General features: G+C 44.6%; 1 protein-coding gene across 1 annotated transcript in view; it reads right to left on the bottom strand.

Moving 5' to 3' along the window:
* Window positions 1-10,825: 10,825 nt before the first annotated feature.
* The window catches only part of LOC126190961 (cuticle protein 19-like), a 74,130-nt gene continuing 59,212 nt past the window's right edge, over window positions 10,826-25,743 (bottom strand). The window contains exon 3 of the mRNA XM_049931624.1: window positions 10,826-11,711. Coding sequence (XP_049787581.1) covers window positions 11,400-11,711 — 312 coding nt within the window. The 3' untranslated portion in view covers window positions 10,826-11,399. The remainder of the gene's footprint in view (window positions 11,712-25,743) is intronic.

Here is a 25,743-nt window from a genome sequence, read left to right on the forward strand (position 1 = left end):
TCGCGTGACCTCTTTTGTAATGTTTTTCTGGTAAGTCAGTGATCCCCTCGATTCTCGGCGTAGCGACGTGCTTCACACGAGTCGAAGAAACTCTAGCCATAACTTGACTGCGGCATCTGGCATTCCAGAAGCAACTGCCTGCACCACGCAGCGACTGTTGGGCCTGCGGCAAGCAGGGCCCCTCGCAGCAATGTGTCAACATGTGGCCCCGCTCACCGGTCAGCTCGTCGGTCTACTCCTTCATGATGGCGGAGCAAGTGGCTCACCTGCCACTGCGAAAGCTTACGTTGCACCTGAAGCTTTTCAGTCTGTCCATGATATTCCAACTGGATACAGGCGCTACCGTGTCATTGATCTGTGAGGGCAAGTATGAAAGGCTCGTCTATCCTTCGCTGCAGAGGAAAAAAATGGTTCAAATGGGTCTGAGCACTATGGGACAACTGCTGTGGTCATCAGTCCCCTAGAACTTGGAACTACTTAAACCTAACTAACCTAAGGACATCACACACATCCATTCCCGAGGCAGGATTCGAACCTGCGACCGTAGCGGTCACGCAGTTCCAGACTGTAGTGCCTAGAACCGCACTGCCACTCCGGCTGGCGCTGCAGAGGACCCAGCACTGTGTCGTGTCTTACTGTCACAAGGTCATTCCTCGCCTCGGAGAATTGTTGCTGGCAGTTAAGTTCAAAAACGATGAATGTTTTGTAATCTTCTAGGTGGTGCGCTCCCCTACTGCTGCTTTTCGGCTTACATCCCTTTACCAGTTTTTGTTTGAAAGCGGTGCACTATGGGACTTAACATCTGTGGTCATCAGTCCTCTAGAACTTAGAACTACTTAACCCTAACTAACCTAAGGACATCACACACATCCATGCCCGAGGCAGGATTCGAACCTGCGACCGTAGCAGTCACGCGGTTCCAGACTGAAGCGCCTAGAACCGCACGGCCACACCGACCGGAGCCTCAACTGTTTCTGGCTTGAGATTTTTGCTTCCTTGCCTTAGACTCACGAAATAGCACACATGTTCACTTTGGTTTGATTCAGAGCTGTTGGCAGGCCATAGCAGAAAGCCCACGACCTCGAGACTACTTGGGACGACGGGGTGATATGAGGCTGAACGCTGTCCAGCATCAGTGTGAAGCACAATTAAACCACTAAAACTCCTGTAATGATGTACGGCTCCGCTATCTAATCCTCTTGGCACTGGGCGTTTGTCTGTTTAGCCTGATGCCTCACCAAATCATGACTGAGGAATAGGGTTTGTGGGAAAATGACGTCCGGACTATTCCTCTCCTACACTTTGTGACACCAAACACGGATCCTGCCATCATGGCCCTCGTTGTAGAAACGTGATTCATCTGTGAAGAGCATATAGTGGCAATGCGCTGTACCACATTGCATGTGCCGTCTGGAAAACTGCAACTTTGCCACCTAATGTAAGCGTGTCAAGTTGAGCACCTTCATTGACTTTCAAGGATGTATTTGCAGTCCCAAAACTCTGCCAAACTGTCTACATTAACAGCACTTGACCAGTAGCTCCAGCACGACGAATGGTTAAAACCCATGCTGTCCCTAGTTGATCGCAACCTGCCTGCATTCAGTAGCATTATCTTGCTGCAATGTGGAGCAACGGCGACGGCCTTGACGTGGAAGTTGTGTGATAAGGTCTTTCTCCTGATGTCATTGTAGCATGCTTCTTACCACACTCTGTGACATGCTTAACATTTTTTGCTATGATTCACTGTAATTTGCCGTCTGCAGATGGCTTGGCTAACCGCAGTGGGAGACAGCTATTTCTGTACCCCAATTCTGTAAAACGAAAGAGACTTTCCACTTCCTCTGTGCTGATATGAGCAAGAGGTTAAGGCAAGCATTGTTATTCGCAGAATCTTTATAGCATACTGCAAACAATGACTATAATATATGAAAAAAACACATCACATAGTACAAAACTGAGTGTGGAATGATATGCTTGTTATCAAAACAAAACAGCTGCGAAGTGCTATGCTGTTGCACCTGCGCTTGCTGACTGCATGTGAAGTCTGAGAGGTGTCAAAACGGTTTCTTGTCTCGCTTGCACCTAGAAAGTGATTAATGGGTATCTTTGCACAAGGACATATTTAACGTGCTCAGCAAAGGTGTACAGGTAGTAGTGAGGGTACTGCCGAACAGGAGAATCTTAGAAGGAACTTTTTCCATTTTATGCACTTCTTATCAATGTTGCACCCTGCTTCCCCCACCTGCCGCCGCCTGTGCACACGCTGCACGAGGATGCAAATAAGGAGTGATGGAGGAGCTTAAGAGGGGGTAGGACGACAAACGGGCCGACTTGGCACCACAGCGCTTCATAGTTTCCACTGTCTATACTTTTACAAATCTATTAAAAACTGTGATAAAAATTCAGATAATTAACAATTCAATTTGAGTTTTTCTAAACATGAAGTTTAAAATGTAACAGCTCATTCATTCTTTCATAAATCAAATAAATTATAGAGTTTCATACACCTGTAAATACGGTTTCTATTCCGTGCAAAATTCATTGAAGAATCTCTTTTACTTATGAAGCAAAGTGTACTTATAGCAACAAATGCAGCCAATAGTAAGTGAAAAAAATGTTGAAATTTCACACGTAAAAAAATTATTTTGTTATGTTTTTGAACTTCACTGCTATGAGTGTGAATCCTAAATCCTTCCTGGTCATGCTGTCATAGTTTTATGAATTTATTTGTATAACTATAGATAGTGGAAATTAAAATGTCCTGAGGTGCCTCTCCTGCTCAAAGTCGGTCCGTTTGACGTCCTACTCCACTTAAAGATCCTTTCCTGCTTCAGATAACTTTCAAATTTTTTGGTATAACTTCAGTCATGCTACATTCCAAAGAGGCGATATCACGTCCAGTGGGACTGAAGACGAGCAATGTCCTTTGACAAGGGTTGAAGCACCCCGGGGTGTCATTTGGGCCAAAGACAGCGCACTGAAGATTTTCCTTTTCAACCGTTAAATGTGTGAAAAGAACGCTTCCATAGAAGGCGTCTTTTCATGGAGGTACTTTATGACACCTCTTGAGGCCTTTTCGTGTCGATTATGTGCGGCGGTGTGTGTGATACGTTTTTCTCGGCTACCCTTAAGAAACCCGTGATTTGAACGCTGGGCGCCACGGTTCTGACCTCCACTGCAGAGACATCAAGGGAAGGGATGAAATGTGGGTAAGAGGGAGTGTGATGACCTTCCCACCGAGTGATCTGTCCACGATGCCGTTAACCAAAATTGTGATGCAATTTGGGGCCAAAGTGACACCATGAATCCATTTTATACCTCACATTAACTTCTGAGCTCTGGCCTTATGCTCGCTTGTGTTGATAGCTGTCTGTTTTAAGCGTCGCCGAGCCCGTCACAGGGCGCCACTCTTTCGAACCATTACGAAGGGAGGCTGTATGCATTTTCGTGCCAAATTCTGAACGTCTGTGTCGCAATAGGAGGAAATGACGTGATTTGAGAAGAACAACTCTCATTCTGTAGCACAGTTTATTAATTATTAGTGAGAATCTGTTTCAAGGCAAGTTCAGCAGACAAGTATGACGCCGAAGTAATTTTTCTATCAGGATACTGTCAACAGCGTAGCTGTAACAAGAGAAACGTCAGGTAGAAGTCACCTCAGTAGTCATTAGGCATCGTGAATTGGGTGCTCCGCGGAACTCACGGATTTCGAACGGGGTCAGGTCATTGGGTGTCACTTGTGTCATACGAGCCGGCCGGTTTGGCCGAGCGGTTCTAGGCGCTTCAGTCAGGAACCGCGCTGCTGCTACGGTCGCAGGTTAGAATCCTGCCTCGGGCATGGATGTGTGTGATGTCCTTAGGTTAGTTAGGTTTAAGTAATTCTAAGTCTAGGGGACTGATGACCTCAGATGTTAAGTCCCATACTGCTTAGAGTCATTTGAACCATTTTTGTGTCATACGTCTGTAAGCGAGATTTCCACACTCCTAAACATCCCTAGGTCCACTGTTTCCGATGTGATGGTGAAGTAGAAAAGTCAAGGGACACGTAGAGCACAAAAGCATATAGGCAGATCTCGTCTGTTGACTGACAGAGACCGCCGACAGTTGAAGAGGGTCGTAATGTGTAATAGGCAGACATATACTCAGATCATCACACTGGAATTCCAAACTGCACTACGATCCAATGTAAGTACTATGACAATTAGGCGCGAGGTGAAAAAACTTGGATATCATGGTGGAGCACCTGCTCATAAGCCACACATCACTCCGGTAAATTGCTAACGACGCATCGCTTGGTGTAAGGAGCGTAAACATGGGACGATTGAACAATGGAGAAAAAGTTGTATGGAGTACCCAATGTGGCAACCCGATGGCAGGGTGTGCATATGGCAAATGCTCGGTGAACGTCATCTGCCAGCGTGTGTAGCGCCAAGAGTAAAATTCAGAGGCGGAGGTGTTACGGCGTGGTCGTGTTTCTCATGGAGGGTACTTGCACCCCTTGTTATTTTGTGTGGCACTATCACAGCACAGGCTTACATTGATATTTTAAGCACCTTCTTGCTTCCCACTGTTGAAAAGCAATTCTGGGATGGCGACTGCATCTTTCAACACGATCGAGCACCTGTTCATAGTGAAGCAATTCTGGGATGGCGACTGCATCTTTCAACACGATCGAGCACCTGTTCATAGTGCACGGCCTGTGGCGGAGTGGTTACACGACAATAACATCACTGTAATGGACTGGTCTGCCCAGAGTCCTGACCTGAATCCTATAGAACACCTTTGGGACTTCGTGCCAGGCCTCACCGACAGACATCGATACCTCTCCTCAGTGCAGCACTTCGTGAAGGAAGGGCTGCCATTCCCCAAGAAACCTTCCAGCACCTGTCTGAACATATGTCTGCGAGAGTGGAAGCTGTCATCAACGCCAACGGTGAACCAACACCATACTGAATCCCAGCATTGCCGATGGAGGGCAGCACGAACTTGTAAGTAATTTTCGGCCAGGTGTCCGGATACTTTTGATCACATAGTGTATCATAATTCATGGTCACCTGCTTCTTTTTGTGTCTGTATGCGAAGACTAATCTCAGGAAATAATGTAAGGATTCTGATTCGTTTTTTCCTAATAGGTAGACTTCTTCACAAGGAGAGCTTTTGTATAATATTTATTATCGCTACGTCAGACAAGTCGTCCTGCCGTAGATACTTACCAGTGCAAAGCCAGTATGGGCCACTGGTAGTCCATATTTGGGACCTTAAAAGTATTCCTTTTCTCATTAGCTGGCGCTGTCTAATGATGGGAACCTTGAACAACTACACAGGACGGGTAATTAGATGTGGTACCCTGATTTTGCTTTTTTGTATATGTAGCTCATATATCATACAACTGAATCGTGTAAATAAGAGTGTGCTTGTAATATAAGGAAGGGAGACAAGAATTCCAGCGGCTGGCCATTAAAGAGTCAGATGTCGAGAGGCTGAATCGCTTTCATCCCCCTTAAAGAGCAGTAAGCTGACCTAGCATATGTCTGCACCTTAGTATCAACAGTGTTTTAGATACTTGATATGTAAGGTACTGCAAGAATATTTGGAATTCAAAAGACGATATCAGTGAACAGCTTGTAGATGAAGAACTAAGGGATCTCAGCTCTATATCCTTTCTCCAAACCAGTCGTAACTGTTTACCTTTCTGATACTGACCTTTCCCGTTACAGCTATGAGTCTAGAGTGGTAATTAAGAATGCATGGCTGTTACAAAGTGATATGTCATAACTGCACATCTCTGTAATTTATCAGTAACGTAACTGTCACGAGCTGATGTCATTAATCTCAACTGTAATCTACTTTACCGTTCCTTTTTAAAATGAAGGTTCTATTCCACCCTTTACCACCGCAGCTATAATCCTACCTGCCTCCCACCACCTACTTCTTGTCTCTACACCTCCCGCCAATATCCTTCAGTTTCACGACAAATGCATCACCATTACCTCAAATTAAGATAAAGGTTTATACTCAAGCCAGAGTATTTTTAAGTATGGGAATCAGTGGCTGTAGAAGGACTAGTAAATGGCCGCTGTTAACCTCCTGAGAGTGGATTATACACTGCTTGAAAACTGTTAAAGAACAGAGACATTATTGGACAGGAATAACCACAGGCAATGATGGACGACATGAAAAACAATACATACATACATACGTAACAGAGGTAGAAGGGTGTATTTATAACGAAAAATGGAAGAGATTTCACCCCATTGGAAAGCGTAAAACAGACATAAATAACAGTCATGTTTGCCACAGGTCATACTCCCAACAAAAAGGTCGATATCGGACTCTCAGTAATGGATACGGCACCTTTTTCACCTGTTATTCATGCTTGCTATCAGTTGTTGAGGAATCCCTGACGGATATTGCCCCAGTTCTCTCTCGAGCCGGTTTTCAGTTTATGCAAGGTTCGGGGAGGGGGGCGGGGGGTGCTCGTTGAAAAACACATCGGCTAAGAGCACTCCAGGAACGCTCTATAGTGATTGGGTCCGGGGAGTACGGGGGTCATCCATACGTTCAGTATCTTCACTTTCAGCTGTACTGTGCGGGCGGGCATTGTTGTCCATAGAGGAAAGTCGGGACTAACCGGACCTAAGTAGACGGACATGATCCAGAATAATCTCTTTGTAGTACCGATGTCCAGTAACGGTACCTCGCGCAAAGATATGCAGCGGTGTTCAGCTGTTGTGCTTAGTACCTGCCCGCACCATACCACCTAGGCAATGTAAAAAAAATGGTTCAAATTGCTCTGAGCACTAAGGGACTTAACATCTGAGGTCATCAGTCCTCTAAAACTAAGAACTACTTAAACCTAACTAACCTAAGGACATCACACATATCCACGCCCGAGGCAGGATTCGAACCTGCGACCGTAGCGGTCGCGCTGTTCCAGACTGAAGCGCCTAGAACCGCTCGGCCACACCGGCCGGCCTAGGCAATATCGATGACGTTCATGAACATTCTGTGGTGTGTAACGTGTTATCCTTTCACTCGACACCAACTTGTGCTGTGAGCCCGCATTTACTGTCGCGTAATTCCCGCGGATTTGGAGTCCCTCTGGCCGCAAGAGCGCATGGAGCGTTACTGTCCCCGGTAGAGGACAGGTCGGAGAAGAAGGTAGTTACGGGCTGCGGCGACCTGGAGAAAAGGAGTGTGTGACACGGACGGCGGCGAGTGCAAATGAGGCGGCTTGTTGTTGTGGCCAAGCGTCTACCGTGGCCCATTCGCGAGAGTTGTGCCTTTGCTCATTCCGGGTTTTGGCGGTTCCGAGTGTTGGTCGCAGGACGCACAGTATTCGGCGTGTCCTCTGCTATTGAAGTTGCAAGCAGTTTGTGTCCATTGTGGTGCCGGATTGGAGTCCGGTCTGACCTTTGCAAGTACTGGGCGCGGTGGCGTCTGCTGGATGATTTCCGCGAGTTTCGTACTACGAGTAATCTTGGTTACATCCTTCTCTCGGCGCTCTCTAACCAAGCGTTTGTCAATGGGCGCTAGATGTTACGAGAAATCAGGATGAGCATCCGATTAGTGTGCACGTCACTTGGTGTAGTGTGGTGGCTTATTTTGACTCCGTATGCTGGTTGCCCGTTCTTATATATATGTGTTGTTGATGAAGGCTTTGCTGGTACTACTTGAGTTCAGTTCTGTCAGTGCGTGTGGGCTTGTGGCTGTCATTATTCCAAATTGATTTTAAAATCTGATGGTATAGAATGCATATCTAATTCTTCTGATTTACGAATTGTACTTTATATTCAGTAAATTTTTTTAATGTAGCTACCTTATTTCTGAGTCGTGTCTATAGTTACCTGTTGGTAACAGCTCGAGCTGTTTACTAAATTATTTGCATCTACCAAAAAAAAAACTGAAGAGAAATTTTATGGCTCAGTAGTCAAGTCAGAGTTTCCTGCATAACGTTCGTACTTTTCTGCATTTGTAGTACGTTTAATTTTTACTAAATAATTAACGAGTCGTCTCTATGTTACAGGATAGGTGATTGTATGCCTTGTTAGCTGTGGTCTAGTTAAAGATACCTGTGTACCATGACTGAAATTTTTAATGAAGGTTTCTGATACTGTGGTAGCGGCAACCGCCGTTCTATGTTAGTAGAGAAGGAGAAATTATTGCTACTGGAGTTACCTCTGCCACCGCCTCTTTCATCATAAATTTGAACCACATTTGTCAGTAATTTTGGCTACCTCAAAAACAATGGGGTTTGAAAATTACTGGCAATAGCCGATGGTTGATATTTTTGATATATTCATTTGATCAAATGTTTTGTTGTTTGTAACGTAAATGTATTTTTAGTTCGTTTTATGTTCTTTACTAAGAGGAAGTGATTTTATACTGTTGCCTTTTTGACGCGTTTGCAGTTGTTTTATTGAAATTTGTTCTTGGGACAATCTGTTAATGTTATTCTTGAATTTTTGCTTCTTAGAAAATAAATTCATTAGTGTTTTTAGAAACATTAATAAATTCATTATGGCTCAGTACCTTTCCACTCAACACCAGCTCCCTACCACATTTCACAATTGGTGGTTAGACTCACAAGCAAGAAAGAAGAAGGATTCGTCAGAGAGTCTTACTCTGGACCACTTTTGCCCCCTGTACCAACAAACTCCTTCTCGATGATGGCTTTTTTGAAGTGGGGTGCATTTAACAGGCTTCTCAGCATACAAACCAACCTGATTTAGTCGCCGCGAAATGTTCTTGGCAAAGTCAAGTGTACCGGTAGTGGTTTTTAAAGTCTACAGCGATCTCTCTAGAAGTGAAATGTCTGTTCCTTTTCTTCACTAGATTTACGTATCGACCCCATTGCGGTGTGGTGGTCCATCGACGACCACCGGCATGCTTCCACGTAACATTCCCACCTTCAGGGGCCTTCGTTAATCGCGTGGTGACACTTCTGGTCACACCCATTAACTATAAGCGCAGTAGTGATTGACACAGCGGCTTCGAACCGTCCATCTGTTCGTGCGCGATCGTAAGGGCTCAAATGACGTCTGCAGACGTGTTGCCGTACCATACATAACGTCGAGCTTATTTGTTCCAAAACAGGCTTCGACAGGCACTTTACTGCAAGAACTGTCGAATACATACAGAGCGTTCGTGCACAAGATTCGCTGCAGCTAACACTTTGAAACGTCCCCTTAGAACATTTATACATGACTGTGCTTAATCTGACACACAATATTTTTAGCGCAACGCCATCTGACTTTCAAAAATCCCTACAAAAGAATGGCCCTGACTAACATTAACCTATACCTTTCACAAATCACTTACCTCACCAAAAATCTTCGTTACTCGAACTACTGCAATACAGCGAGCGTCACTACTGCCAGCTAAATAAAAGATTCAAACTACGGAAGGCACTAACTACTGATAGGCATAGTTAGCAAATGAAAGATTTTAATAGAGAACAAACAATGTATTTACCTTAATAGTGTTGAAAAATCATAATATACATAGCAGTTCATGACATCCAGTATTAGAAATTTCAAAACTCCGCCATTTCTCTCCCCACATCCACCACTGCTGGCGGCTCACCTCCAACTGCGCAACGCTACGCGCTGTTCACATCCAGCTGCCCAACACTACAATGGCAGACAACAATGCAAACTAGCCACGGACTGCACACAGCCCAGCCAGTGATTTTCATACAGAGAGCGCTACGTGGCGGCGGCGTTACCAATATAAGAACCTAAACAGCCTACTTACAACTTTCCATCCTCAACATTTTCTTTTAATATTTTTTTTTTGTCAGGTGGTCCTTAACAGCTGTCGGTTATTGCGTAGTTATTGGCAGTTGTTCCTTAGCAAGCAGCAGTTGTTCCTTTGCAATTGACAAGCAGCGCTAGTAACAGAGAAATGAACAAAAAAGGGGCCTAAGGGATGTAATAAATATCTGACACACAAACAGCAAATAAATTTGTAAAAAGACCAAGAACTTCTCTTATAAAAGCATTCACTCAGTACCTCTGATCAAAATGCGTACACTATTCTGTGGAAAATTTACTTCAGGTTGTAAGTAGGCTGTTTAGGTTTTTATATTGGAGACGCCACGTAGCGCTCTGTATGAAAATCACTGGCTGTGCTGTGTGCAGTCTGTGGCTGGTTGGCATTGTTGTAATATTCGCTATTGTAGTGTTGGGCAGTTGGATGTGAACAGCGCGTAGCGTTGCGCAGTGGGAGGTGAGCCACCAGCAGTGGTGGATGTGGGGAGAGAGATGGCGCAGTTTTGAGAGCGGATGATCTGGACGTGTGTCCATCAGAGACAGTAAATTTGTAAGACTGAATGTCATGAACATATTATGACTTTTGAACACTATTAAAGTAAATACATTGTTTGTTCTCTATCAAAATCTTTCATTTGCTAACTGTGCCTATCAGTAGTTAGTGAATTCAGTAGTTAGAATCTTTTATTTAGCTGGCAGTATTGGCGCTGCTGTATTGCAGTAGTTCGAGTAACGAAGATCTTTGTGAGGTAAGTGATTCATGAAAGGTATAGATTTTTGTTAGTCAAAGCCATTCTTTTGTAGGGATGATTAAAAGTCAGATTGCGTTGCGCTAAAAATATTGTGTGTCAGTTTAGTGTTGATCAGAATAGGTAAAGAGCGAAATGTCTGAGTAGGTGCAGTTCTGCTCAATTGTTTGAAATTCAAATAACGTAAGGGGTTTATCAGCACAATCATTCATTATTTTTTCTAGAGGGAGGTTTCAAGGTGGCACAAGTGATGGAAAATGCGGCAGTAGGTTCTTTGAAACACACAATAGAAAAGAAACTAGGTTTAGTTGAGTAGTATGTTTATTTTTTGTACATTATGAAAAGAGCAGTACGTGACATTAACACACTCGCACAGATTATCTGACGCAACACTTTGGCGCACTCGGTTACGCGCTAACGAGCGAAGCGCACCAAATGTGCTGGCAAGGCTGCCTGCCATCGTCTTTTTGCTCGGGCCGGCGGCGCGACCGTCTGCGGACGGAGCTCTCTCATTCTCTCTCTCACTCTCTCTCGTACACATAAATATTAGCTTTCGCCACCACCGGGTGGACGCAAATAATAGTCCCCGACGGCAGTATAAATGCCGTAGGTAACTGGACATTTTCCCACTGCCGTTCTATTGCAATACTAACAGATTCGTGGGCGTAGGTGTTTTGCCCGTTTCGTAGTGTGTGGAATTGCTGAGTCGACGGTTGAATGAGGCAGGTTGTAACATTCAGAGGGATTAACCCCGCCTGGCAGGGTGGATGTTTTGGGGGGGGGGGGGTGGGGCTACAGATAGAGCGCAGTGGGGGCGGAGTTTGAGAGACGGGCGCGCCCCCGGCGGTGGCTGAGTCGTCGTGCGTGCGGGCGGCGGTCAGTATCCGGTCTGCTGCGGCGGCTGCTGCTGCTGCTGGGGCGGCCCGTAGGCGCCGGGAGGCGCGGGCGCTGGGTAGCTCGCCTCTCCCTGGTACGAGACCTCTGCGTGGAAGCCGGTGGCCCAGTCCGCGGTGTAGCGCACCACCTGCACTCGGCCGTCGGGCAGCAGGTTGCGGTACTCGCCCTGCACCACGTCGCCGTTGCTGTTGGCGCGGTGCGCGTAGTCGGCGCCGTGGGCGTCGTCCTTCACAGCGTACTCGAAGTCGAAGGGCATGCCGGGCACGTGGACGTGGTCGTGGTGGTGGTCACCCTGCAACACCGGCAGAAACACATGTCAGTCGACTGATGATATTACTGTGGGGCACTGTCACCCAAACCCAGTTGCAGGTTGCCTGTCTGATTGCTACTAGTGGCAACAAAAGTTTCATTTTCAGTCTCTGTGTATGAAAGGCAATGTCCCGACTGACTGACTGAGCCGCTGAGTCATCATCACCCAGCCCAAACCAGTACGGATGGAAGCTTGAAATTTGCAGTGGGTGTTGATCCTATACTGTAGGCGTCGTTTAAGATGAGACTTTTAACCGGCCGGGGTGACCGAGCGGTTCTAGGCGCTACAGTCTGAAACCGCGTGACCGCTACGGTCGCAGGTTCGAATCCTGCCTCGGGCATCGATGTGTGTGATGTCCTTAGGTTAGTTAGGTTTAAGTAGTTCTAGAGGACTGATGACCATAGCAGTTAAGTCCCATAGTGCTCAGAGCCATTTGAACCAACCAAAGGATTTTTAGAAATTCCATCCCTAAGGGTGGTGAAATAGGGGTGAAAAGTTTTTTGAAAATACTTCATTATCAAAGCATTTTAAAGCGAAGTTTATCGCAGTTTCAATCTGCCTTCCAGGTTGAAAATAAAAACATTATGTGTTCCACTGTCTTTGGAAAATTAACTACTAAGAGGTGAAGTAGGCGATGAAAGTTTTGATGGAAATATTTCATTATGCAAGCATTTTCGAAACTAAATGTATGAAAATTTGTATTTGGCTTCTCTCTTACAAGGGAACCTCCTCATCGCACCCCCCTCAGATTTAGTTATAAGTTTGCACAGTGGATAGGCCTTGAAAAACTGAACACAGATCAATCGAGAAAACAGGAAGAAGTTGTGTGGAACTATGAAAAAAATAAGCAAAATATACAAACTTAGTAGTCCATGCGCAAGATAGGCAACATCATTGTCAATGAGGACTGAGGAGCGCAATGGTCCCGTGGTTAGCGTGAGGCGCTGCGGAACGAGAGGTCCTTGGTCAAGTCTTCCCTCTAGTGAAAAGTGTGATTTCTTCATTTTCGCAAAGTTATGATCCGTCCGTTCGTTCTTTGACGTCTCTGTTCACTGTTATAAGTTTAGTGTCTGTGGTTTGCGACCGCACCGCAAAACCGTGTGATTAGTAGACGAAAGGACGTGCCTCTCCAATGAGAACCGAAAACATTTGATCGCAAGGTAATAGGTCAACCGATTCCTCCACAGGAAAACAGGTCTGATACATTCTATACGACGCTGGTGACAGCCATGTGCGTCACATGACAGGACTATGTTGTCGACCACCTAAGTTGTACACTTGGCGAGTGGGTAAAAAGATTCTTCTACCTTGCCCGATTTAGGCTTTCTTGTGGATGTCAGTTACCTCGCATCGGACGGACAGATAATAATTGTCTGAAAATAAAAATTATACTTTTTACTCGAGGGACAGCTTGAACCAAGGACCTCTCATTCCGCAGGTGCTAACGCTAACCACGGGACCAGGGCGCTCCTGAGCTAACATCATCCTTGTTGTTGCCTATCTTGTGCATGGACTACGCAGTTTGTATATTTTGCTTGTTTTTTTCGTAGTTCCACACAACTTCTTCCTGTTTTCTCGACTGATCTGTGTTCAGTTTTTCAAGGCCTATCCACTGTGCCAACGTATAACTAAATGTGAGGGGGGTGCGATGGGGAGGTTCCCTTGTTAGAATTAAAAGGTGCGCATTTCATTGTTTTTGGCAACGGCCTTGCCGTAGTCGATACACCGGTTCACGTCAGATCACCGCAGTTAAGGCCGGCAATTGGATGGGTGCCCATCCGGGCCGTCATGCGCTGTTGCCATTTTCCTGGGTGCACTCAGCCTCGTGATGCCAGTTGAGGAGCTACTCGACCGAATAGTAGCGGCCCCGGTCAAAGAAAACCGTCATAACGACCGGGAGAGCGATGTGCTGACCACACGCCCCACCTATTCGCATCCTCAGCTGAGGATGATACGGCGGTCGGATGGGCACGATGGGCCACTTGTGGACTCAAGACGGAGTGCGTTTCACTGTTTTTGAAAATCGAACCCCTAAGGGATTGAAATAGGGAGTGAAATGTTTTATGAAAGTTTTTCATTTTCAAATCATTTTTAAAGCAGAATCTTTGAAAAATGGTATTTTGTTTCCGGGTTGGAAATGAAAGAAAATACGTATTACATTGTTTTTCTAAGTTCAATCCCCAATGGGGTGAATTACAGCCATCATCACCCACGAAAAACTGCTGAGGATAGAAACTTGAAATTTGGAGACAGTGTTGATCTTATACTGTACGCATCATTTACCAAGGGAATGTTCCAAATTTCGCCGCGTGAAGTGGCCACGCGGTTTGAGGCGCCATGTAACAGGTTGCACGGCCTCTCCCGCCGGAGGTTCGAGTCCTGCCTCGGGCATGGGCGTGTGTGTTCTTTTTCAGCTTAAGTTAGTTTAAGTAGTGTGTAAGTCTAAGGACCGATGACCTCAGCAGTTTAGTCCCTTAGGAATTCACATACATTTGAACATTGTGGTCGAAATTTCACTCTTAAGTAGGAGGAACAGGGGATGAAAAGTTGTATGAAATTATTTCATTATGAAAGTATTTTCAAATCCAAATCTATGAAAAAATTTTATTTGGATTCTCTGTTAGAAATGAAAAAGAATACTTGTTTCAGTGTTTTCTAAATTAGACACCCAAGAGGGTGAAACAGAGCGTGAATAATTTTAAGAAAACATTTCGTTATATTAAAAAAAAGCTATATAGGAAAGCCGGGGATTCACTTCTCGATTACACATAAAGAAATATGTGTTATGGAATGAAAGTTTGCATGGAAATATCACCACAAGAACGTTTAAGGCATGATTAACAAATACCTTGAACGCCAGCTATCAGAATAACTTTTTGGTCAGAAGTACACTCGAAAAAGACCATGCTTGTACGGCTCTGATTGGCTTGAAAAGTTTAGAAGGTGTTGCAGTTTGTGTACAACTTAAAAATTCGACAAAGAAAAGACTGTGCAGACCGTACGGTCTGTATGAACAAATCAGTGGGCGCTAAGTTAGTTTATAATATTGGCCCAATTTAAAAATTCAAAATGCAAAATGCGATCATAAATTATTCATTCAGAAGTGCAACCTTACGTTGAAGGTTTAACACAATAAGTCAAATATTAAAGTTAGTATTAAAGTTATTACAGTGTAACCCACAGCGTGCAGATTACATTCATTGAGTTTTTGAGAATGTCAACACGTAGCCACTTGGAACAAACTGTAACATAATTTGGAGCCTTTTCGAAGCTTCTTCTCGGCGACGAACCCTCTCTCACTAAAATGATGAAATGAAAAAGTTAAGCGCTTAGTACAGTTTCGCTGTTCGTGCCGTAAAACTTCTGCACCTGGTATGAAGTGTTAATTTATTACTTCCTCGCTACTAACTCTACTGGCAAAACATTTTGCAGACAATATACACATACAAGATTGAATGTACAAGCGAAATTTTATCATTGTAAGACAGACATTGAAATGTGTGCAAAACTACACTCCTGGAAATTGAAATAAGAACACCGTGAATTCATTGTCCCAGGAAGGGGAAACTTTATTGACACATTCCTGGGGTCAGATACATCACATGATCACACTGACAGAACCACAGGCACATAGACACAGGCAACAGAGCATGCACAATGTCGGCACTAGTACAGTGTATATCCACCTTTCGCAGCAATGCAGGCTGCTATTCTCCCATGGAGACGATCGTAGAGATGCTGGATGTAGTCCTGTGGAACGGCTTGCCATGCCATTTCCACCTGGCGCCTCAGTTGGACCAGCGTTCGTGCTGGACGTGCAGACCGCGTGAGACGACGCTTCATCCAGTCCCAAACATGCTCAATGGGGGACAGATCCGGAGATCTTGCTGGCCAGGGTAGTTGACTTACACCTTCTAGAGCACGTTGGGTGGCACGGGATACATGCGGACGTGCATTGTCCTGTTGGAACAGCAAGTTCCCTTGCCGGTCTAGGAATGGTAGAACGATGGGTTCGATGACGGTTTGGATGTACCGTGCACTATTCAGTGTCCCCTCGACGATCACCAGTGGTGTACGGCCATTGTAGGAGATCGCTCCCCACACCATGATGCCGGGTGTTGGCCCTGTGTGCCTCGGTCGTATGCAGTCCTGATTGTGGCGCTCACCTGCACGGCGCCAAACACGCATACGACCATCATTGGCACCAAGGCAGAAGCGACTCTCATCGCTGAAGACGACACGTCTCCATTCGTCCCTCCATTCACGCCTGTCGCGACACCACTGGAGGCGGGCTGCACGATGTTGGGGCGTGAGCGGAAGACGGCCTAACGGTGTGCGGGACCGTAGCCCAGCTTCATGGAGACGGTTGCGAATGGTCCTCGCCGATACCCCAGGAGCAACAGTGTCCCTAATTTGCTGGGAAGTGGCGGTGCGGTCCCCTACGGCACTGCGTAGGATCCTACGGTCTTGGCGTGCATCCGTGCGTCGCTGCGGTCCGGTCCCACGTCGACGGGCACGTGCACCTTCCGCCGACCACTGGCGACAACATCGATATACTATGGAGACCTCACGCCCCACGTGTTGAGCAATTCGGCGGTACGTCCACCCGGCCTCCCGCATGCCCACTATACGCCCTCGCTCAAAGTCCGTCAACTGCACATATGGTTCACGTCCACGCTGTCGCGGCATGGTACCAGTGTTAAAGACTGCGATGGAGCTCCGTATGCCACGGCAAACTTGCTGACACTGACGGCGGCGGTGCACAAATGCTGCACAGCTAGCGCCATTCGACGGCCAACACCGCGGTTCCTGGTGTGTCCGCTGTGCCGTGCGTGTGATCATTGCTTGTACAGCCCTCTCGCAGTGTCCGGAGCAAGTATGGTGGGTCTGACACACCGGTGTCAATGTGTTCTTTTTTCCATTTCCAGGAGTGTAGCTTTTCTTAAAATGGCCAGTATTTAACACATTAACTCATTTGCAAAATAACCAGACGTTTGAAGCTTTTAATGTAATGGGAACACGATTCTTTAAAGATTCGAGGGTGGGGGTTTGTATAGAACAGGTACTGTAACTCAGAAGAAAGCCTGCTAAGGTCGAGGCGGGTTATGTTGGAATAGCCCTTCCCTTCGTTCCTTTTCACCCCATGACCTCCAGAATTCAATGATATTGCCCAGCTGAAAAATATTGCCTTCCTGCTGTATGATTTACATGATTTACATTAGTTTACATGTGACGCTCAATGTCCGAATTTGCAAGTATTGTCTGTAGGCTCCGCTATAATAGAAACTTTCTTTACAGTCCCTATCGCCTAAAAAAATCATTTAAATAATTTGAATTCACGTATGGAATATATGTATATATATATATATGTCGAAAGGGTCTAAGGAAATCAAAAACCTATCCTAAATTTTAAATTGGGTCAGATGTATGTCAGTTTCCTTTGAAACGGATGGAACTTTCCCATCCAGGCAACAATTAAAACGTAGTTATATTAATACGCGATTAATCCAGTGCACGGTATCTAGAGATAAGGAGTGAGCTCAGCACACTCACTTTAAAGTAACCAAGGGGTTCTATGACTCGCCGTCTCTGTACGTTCTGAGAGCCGACTCACCAACCTCCGCCACACTGCCCATTTAACCGGGGTCTTTTCTGGTTCAAGTGGACTCCACGAGAGTAGCGACGAGAGCGACATTGCCCCTACATAAGGACCACTGGGCATGACGATGGTTGTCTACCAACATAAAGACTGGCCGCTGTAACTATATTTATAAATATTACAATCCAGTGGATATAATTACAATGCAGCTACTCAGGGAGGTCCACTGTGTGCTGTAGTTATGGCACCGCAACTTGGTAGACATGCTAATGCGCTAATGTGGAACCGTTTCACGCCGAAAAAAAGAATACTTAAAATTTTGGCGACCAGGTGGAAATCTGGCGCTGTGCAGCATCTCGTGGACGTCTCCGTTGCTCATGTTGAACAAACTGTGTAAGCGCCAGCCGCGATGGCCGAGCGGTTCTAGGCACTTCAGTCCGGAACCGCGCGACTGCTACGGTCGCAGGTTCGAATCCTGCCTCGGGCATGGATGTGTGTGATGTCCTTAGGTTAGTTAGGTTTAAGTAGTTCTAAGTTCTAGGGGACTGATGACCTGAGATGTTAAGTCCCATAGTGCTCAGAGCCATTTGAGCCAACCTGTGTAAGCGGATGTTAACAATGGAATCAGCATTATGTCTTTCTCAATTTCTCCATGTGTTCTGCCCACACCCCGTTCCAAATTTTTCACATATGGAAACATTTCTACACGTCTTTCTTGCACTGACAGCGACGGATTTTCACGTGGTGCCAAAATTGGAACCATTTGTTTCCAGCGTAAATCGGTTCCGCATTAACGCTCTATAGTATCTATTAAGTTTCGCTGCCATACGATAATTGAAGTCGACAACGGACTTTCGTGCGCAGCAGTATTTTAATTATAACCAACCAGTATACAGTGTTCCAGGCAGAATGGTCAGTATTTAGCAATATGACAGGAACGAAGCAAAAACGTCTAGTCAACGTGGGCTCTAAAATCATACCTTAGAACTATTGTTCTTCTTCACCACTGTGAAACACATCTCTTCTACTTAACACGTGGTCAAACCTCTTATGGTAAGCATGTTAGAGCCCATGTTTTCCGGCCTCGATGGCCGAGCGGTTCAAGGCGCTTCAGTCCGGAACCGAGCGACCGCTACGGTCGCAGGTTCGAATCCTGCCTCGGGCATGAATGTGTGTGATGTCCTTAGTTTAGTTAGGTTTAAGTAGTTCTAAGTTCTAGGGGACTGATGACCTCAGATGTTAAGTCCCATAGTGCTCAGAGCCATTTGAATCATTAGAGCCCATGTTTACTAGACATTTGTTTCTCGCTTTAGTCTATATAAGCACATCTCAACTAGATGAAATTTGTTTCACAGTATCGAAGACGAAGAAGTGCTCATAGCTGCTAAGCATATATATATATATTCTCATGATGGAACTGGTATAAACAAGAACACAACCACTTTGCTTTCCATCTGAAGCGTGGACTATAACATGGAACTTACCGGTATTCAAGACGTCAACATTCCTGTAAAGGAATACATTTTCGTCTTGCACCCTTCACGGTCTCACAAAACAGAGCTTCATTAAAGGCTGTCTGAAATCGACAATCGATCATTTCGCCTTGCCAGTGCTACTTTTAACGCAAGATCGTGCACTGGGCTTCTGTACTAAGTCATGAATTGCCTCACGCCACTGCACGCTTCAGTAAGGGGGAACGAGTAGACGAGCAGGAAGCTACCGCAGCGCCATCGCACTCGCTAAAATAGTAGTGACAAAATGATGTGTGTACTTAAGTTGTTGTGTGTGCCTTTAATAAAGGATGTCTGCTTGAGACGTTTGTATGCTTGCTGGGAAGTGGGAGTTTTTCGCAGTGTTCAGCAGATTACCGTCTAAGAAGCAGCCCTGTGCATCTTCCGAGCAACCTTTGAGTCACACAAGGTAACAAAATGTGGAAGGATGAAGAGTAGGCGCTAATAAAGAGATTGTTGCCTAGCTATGTGTCTCCTACACAGTGACATACATTGAGCAGTGATGCCATGTGGAGTAATTTACACCATTTAATTGACAATTGAGCGTGGCAACAGTGTTAAAAGATTACTGCTCAGAAGGTTCTGGCTTAAAAGCTACTCCGGCCTGCTTGAAGTTTGTGCTTACGATTGATTAGTATTTACTGAGAAATAGTAAAAGCTAGGAACCGCGTGAAAGAAGACTATATGACAACAAGCAAAGTGAACTAGGCAAATCCAGTCCATCCTTCAGCCCTTATCTTGTTATCGTCCAATAATAAATGCCTGAATCATTTGCAGTAAAACCTATATATTCTCTCTAAAATAAAAAATAATCCTCTTTGTTGCGTCAATCACTTTTTCTTCTGTCTTATTTTATTTCCGAAGTACGCGTCTGAAAAATCCACTTGTAGAATTTGAAGTCATCATTTCACTTTTCAGTACTTTGGAGTCTATGATGACTGATGAAATACAGCGAGCTCAAATGAGCTACAGTCGACATCAACAGCGAATCGTTGTCGGGCCTGCCAGGTTGTAGCGAAAAAATGCATTGGCATGCGCAATAAAACTGGTGAGTGAGGAAAAGTCCTCTGCATCTAAAATTTGACTAATGTCTTATACTCGTAATATCTCCATTTACCATGAGAAGCACAAGGTACGGGTTCGACCGAGTCAGATCGAACTGTTTATATATACAGGATGAGTCAGGAGGGGACTTTCATGCTTTGACGGGTGATGGTATTAGTGATTCTGAACAGGAAAAGGTCAAAAGAACGCATGTCCCGTTCTTAACAACTTCCGAGGAAACTAATGAAAACATTGGTGAACAGGGTAAATGCAAGTGAGCGTAAATGAACAATTGTGATCTAATGTTTTGTGTAATTGCGCAAATTTCCTCACAAAAAACGTTCAAAAAGTCCACAGTCAATTGCAGTGCATTTTGCAGTTGTTGTAGACAGCTGGTGAGTTACTCATCTGAGCTCTTACGTACGGTCTTTTACAACGGCTCTGGAATTACCATTGCAGATCCCGTCGACAGAGACCTCGTGTCATCGCACAGCACATTTGTGAAGACATGTGGCATTTTCACTACACCGACTGAACTGTTTTGTCTGTACACGTAACCGCACTGTAGTACACCGGTGCAACCAGTGTAGCACTGAGACGTGAGGTAAACAACGTGTTCACTTGTAGGACTCGCCGCCCCACAATGCACAAGTGAAATGCTCATTGAAATGGTCAGTAAAGGCAACACTATGTAGCCGAATGTGGCTTTGATTGCATTCGCATGTGAGTGCTGGTGAAGCACATGCGATTGACGCCCGTGATTTTCAAACAATTGTATATCGGATACGGTTCACAAAAGTACATATGTCCATTTGAATTTTTCTGTTCAAAATCATCAATAGTAACCCCCTTCAAAGCATGCACCTTTCCTCCTGATTCATCTTCTAGATATGGTATGACCAAAGATGATAGTAAGAAAAACCGCAGATAGTGGAAGTCTGAAGGCGCGCTTAAGCTACTTCTTGTACCATTGACCCGTTGTCAAGAGGGCTGCTTCTGAATAAAGAAAACAGTTAAGAAAATTAATCTTTCTACACATTAAAGATGTTTGATGTTCATTTATAGCTCACCGAGTGAGGTGGCGCAGTGGTTAGCCCCTGGAATCGTGGTTGAATCCCGCATTCGGCCGTCATGATTTAGTTTTCCCATGATTTCCCTAAATCGCTTGGGACAAATTCCAGAATGGTTCCTTTGAAAGGATACGGCCGACTTCTTTCTCCATCGTTCCCTAATCCGACGGGACCGATGACCTCGCCAACCAATTAATTTCTACCTCCCAGCGGACACTCATCTCACAAGATATCTTCTACGTCCATAATATTGTAATGCAAGTCATGCTCAGATCTTCCCTTCTATCCCCTTCGCCCATAAGAGTCGATTATTGGTTATGTGTGTAAAATCTTTAATCTACGGTATGTGGTTCAATGTAATATTTTAAGGAGCGATTGAAGGAACAGCCTTGTAGCACTCATCTCCCCCTTGTAATGTCGGAAAAGCTCATTTTATGTTGCTAACCTATCTCGTTAGGTCGTTAGTAAACTGTTAAACCATATTAAGTAGCGATGATTGGTTTAACTAGGATACTGAATAGCTTGTGTGAACTATGCATCGTAGATACACAGGCGTGGAAGCAACCTCTAATTTTCTGCTATCTGTAATACCAGTGTACTTTCAAGAAGACGACCATGTAAAAGTGTTACGGCGGTGCACCTCGCATTACAACCTCCAGATATAGTTCTCTATGAAACCCCGTTAAATGTCAAGGTAGGTATGCGCCGTGCAGAATCTATTTCCAGTCGTAAGTATAGCGTTCAGCATATCTCCATGAACGCGTAACCGTGGCATAGAAGCAATTGCCGCTCTCGGGCTCTAGCTTGGCGGTCTCTCGGTCTGGTTCCGGATTATCCAGGTTTATGTATGCTCACGACCAATCCTGAGGAGAGAGTACAGTCCTTAAACCGCCTGCAGTGCATCGTTAAAAAATACACGCGCTGTACGCCCATGTCGTATTCCGGTGTCTGTAGCATGTCAAGACAAAAATAAAGGTGATACTTCGTAAACCATAGGTCACTGAGTAACCCCAACGTCATACCTCAGTAGTAGTGAAAGGTTTTAAAAAAGGAAGATTTTAATTCAACTCCCCGTCATTAAGAACAGAACACGATCACGGATTGAGGTAGGAAATCGACTATTTGCTTTTCAAAGGAAACGTCCAGCCATTTGCGTCAAGTGATTTAAGGAAACCGCGGAAATCCTGTATCGAAATGGCCGGATTGGACTTCGAACAGTCATCCTCCCGAATGCGAATCCATGTTCTTACCACTGCGACATCTCGCTGGGTCTGAGGATTTTAAATTAGCTTTGCTGTGTATGCCATTTGCACTCATAAGAATGTAACTAATAATCTTAGTCTCTTAAGATATCGTATACGACACGAAACACACACGGGAAAAATACCTTAAGAAGGGTTTTGTGAACGAGGATATATACTGAGAATGTATACAACTGAGAGAAATAAAAAGACAGATTATCTTGGCTAACACATTGAAGCAGATTTCGTAAAAAAAAAAGTAAATTTCGTGATAAGTGGCTTGGAATTTGCATTTCGCAGTGTTTACTTGTCTCCCGCAAAGTGTACTAAAATAATTGTTACAAGAACGGAGTCACTTTATGAATGTACACATTTGTAGACTTGTAAAACTGAATGATTCAGTATCAGAAGATGTGTACTTTACGGTTGTTTGCTTGAAGCTCTGCCCGTCTGTTCAGTTCCGTAAGTAAGTGTGAGACTTGACTCCTACTGTTTGGTTTCACTAAATCAGGCGAAGTGACTCCACTGAAGAGGTCACCATATTTTACGGCCGAATCGTTCTTCAGTACGAGTTAAGGGTCTGTCTGGTGACCTCGTTATCGACTAAGTCTTAAATCCTAATCTTATTTCCCGTTTAGCCTCCGATTCTGCTACAGCTGGTTTATTATCCAATATACTCGTTCTAATTTTTCAAATAAACAATATCGTAACATCTTTCAACGAAGTATGAGACGGTTAAGGTAACGGGAATGAAAAAAAGTTTTGAAAATAATTTCATCCCAAGGTGAAAACTATGCTAACTACCGTCGCTGTTGGTTTAACTGTAAGACAGATATAATCAAGTCTCTTGACGGTTTGTTTTTATTGGAAAGCAAGAGAAGTAATCTGGCATACATGCGTCTTGCATCCTTCGAAGACAGCCTTGACATTATCGGCCTGCTGAAGAAGTCGCTGTACGTTCTAAGATCGGGAGATCAGGTCGCGCGTCCGTCAGAACGACAGCAATAACTTCCCACGCTTCAGACCACGGATTCCCACGTAACTGTACGCTTATTATCCTTTTTGCCGGCAACTACATACGACTTCCGGTGTATCAGGTGTATGGAGCATGTCAACATGCCCTCAAGAAGCAGAACATGACGAGTAACAGGACCTGTTCCGCTACAGTCTACTCAAAGTGTGGGAACAGAATTTATTAATTACTGAAATGACGAAAATTCTCATGGTTTCTTCTGATTTTCGGTATATAATACAGGTACAAAGTTAGCTTCGTCAATGGTCTCATGAACTGATCTACTACGATCCCGAATACCACCTCAAAATATCAGAGGTTGTACAGGGATATTATCTGAGTATTTTGGTATGTGACACCTTTGGTCTCCGGTGTCTTGCATCTTTTCAGGGTATGGTCGCAAGAAATAAAGGAAACAAGAGTTGCAAACAAACTACCTTTACTGGCCTTCAAAGTAGTCACCATCGTCTACCACATAATTCTGACTTTGGTTGTAAAGCTGATGGAAACTGAAACACCCTGGCAGATTAAAACTGTGTGCAGGTACCAACACTCGAAATTGAGACCTTTGCCTTTCGTGGGGAAGTGCTACCTACTGAGTATCCAAGCACTACTGGCAGATGATGACCGTTACTCCTTATGTAGGATAGCGTCAACAAAGTGTTCTCGCATTCGAAGGGCGAAGTTGGTGATTGAAATTTCGTGAGAATATTCCGCCGAAACGAGAAACTCCTTTGTTTTAATGAAGTCAACCCCAAATCCTGTATCATGTCTGTGACAATCTCTCCCCTATTTGTCGATAATACAAAACGCTCTGCTCTTTTTTGAACTTTATCGCTCTGTGGTTCCTCATATGAGGGAAAATAAAAGGGAGAGCAATAAGTCTAGTTTCTCTACACGACCTATTCCTCCCGAATAACACTAAGGGGTTCACCTAGCCATTACAGGCCCTCATTCGACAGGGCAAACGATTGGAGTTAAGCCCTGGACAGTGGTGTAAAACATGGTGACCATGAATTTTACGCCACAACCTCACTTCTTCTTGCCCGCAAATACTGATGGTGAAAATCTGTTCCGCAACAAGGACGTCAGCTGGTTATCTACGTGTGCCACCTTTGAAGCGAACGGAAGTAACCCCCAACTGTGGAGACAAATTCATCACAGCAAATTTGCTGGAGTCACGGAGGGCAACGATGTGCCTTGTTGTTTTTCGGAGACATTGGGACTTAGAGGTGATTCTAGCACCAGCAAGAGAACAACTTTCAAGTGTGGGCTTTCAATGTTGTTACTGTAACTAAGCTTGGCAGATCTTAAATGCGCCGTTACCTATCCAGTCTCGCTCTTCGGCTGGTTGGTATATGAGTATGTCAGTGGATACCTGCAATGAGTATTTTTTTGCAGCGTAGTGCTGAGATGCTATGGGAAGGATGAGTGAAAGTAAATTCTGATCACCACACATTCACTTTTCTTAAATAGAATAGCAGCATAGTTGTTGTTTAGGACACCACCTATGGTGTCAGAGGCCCTCACTCCACGTGAACATGCGCGAACGCTGGAACTTCAACCTAGGATGTTGAATAAAAGTCTGTCGACCATCATTTGTATCTGCCTTTATATTTCAAGGAATAGATATTACTCTGTCTCCCACAATACTTTTACATAATGTCCCGATAACCTCGTCAGGTAAAGAGAACCACGTAAAATGAACACTGGTATCTTCCTTAACAGTTGTAGATATCGAAACCAGATTTTCATCCAAAGATAGAACGGAAAGAGGCTAGTGATTTTTCTGTTAGTGATAGTTACAAAGGATGATTCAGTGAATATGTTACAAACTGTTACGTATAATGGAAAACGGTAAATGTATCGGTCTGAGGTAAGAGACGCTCGTCTGAAAAAAAAAAAAAAAAGACAGAGTCAAGAATTGTACCTCTGACAGTGGACCTTTTCTATTACAGGTTCATCACCGGCCGCTGGTGGCCGAGCGGTTCTAGGCGCTTCAGTCTGGAACCGCGCTACCGCTACGGTCGCAGGTTCGAATCCTGCCTCGGGCATGGATGTGTGTGATGTTCTTAGGTTAGTTAGGTTTAAGTAGTTCTAAGTTCTAGGGGACTGATGACCTGAGATGTTAAGTCCCATAGTGCTCAGAGCCATTTGAACCATTTGAACAGGTTCGTCTGTTTCCTTATTTTGGGAGGTAGTAGTAGGGACTGAAACGAAATAAAAAAAGGCCAGTAAATATGGGCTCTATAATGCATTCCTTAAGATCTTCGAGCATTTGTTCATATTTACTACACTATACAACTCTTCTACGAACAAGTGCTCGTAGCTCTTAAGATATGCAGTTTAGAGCCCATGTTTACTAGACAATTTTTTTTCTTATTTTGGTCCATACTACCTCCTCCCAAAAAATGGAAATCAAAGAGCTCGCAGTAGAAGAGGTCCATTGTATTCTATACAAGCCGTCGAATGGTGTTTACAGGTCAGTGTCACGTTAGATGGATACGCCGTATTCGGCGAATATTTACTATTTGCAC

The sequence above is a fragment of the Schistocerca cancellata genome, chromosome 6 (genome assembly GCF_023864275.1).
Source record: "Schistocerca cancellata isolate TAMUIC-IGC-003103 chromosome 6, iqSchCanc2.1, whole genome shotgun sequence".
Classification (NCBI taxonomy): Eukaryota; Metazoa; Arthropoda; class Insecta; order Orthoptera; family Acrididae; genus Schistocerca; species Schistocerca cancellata.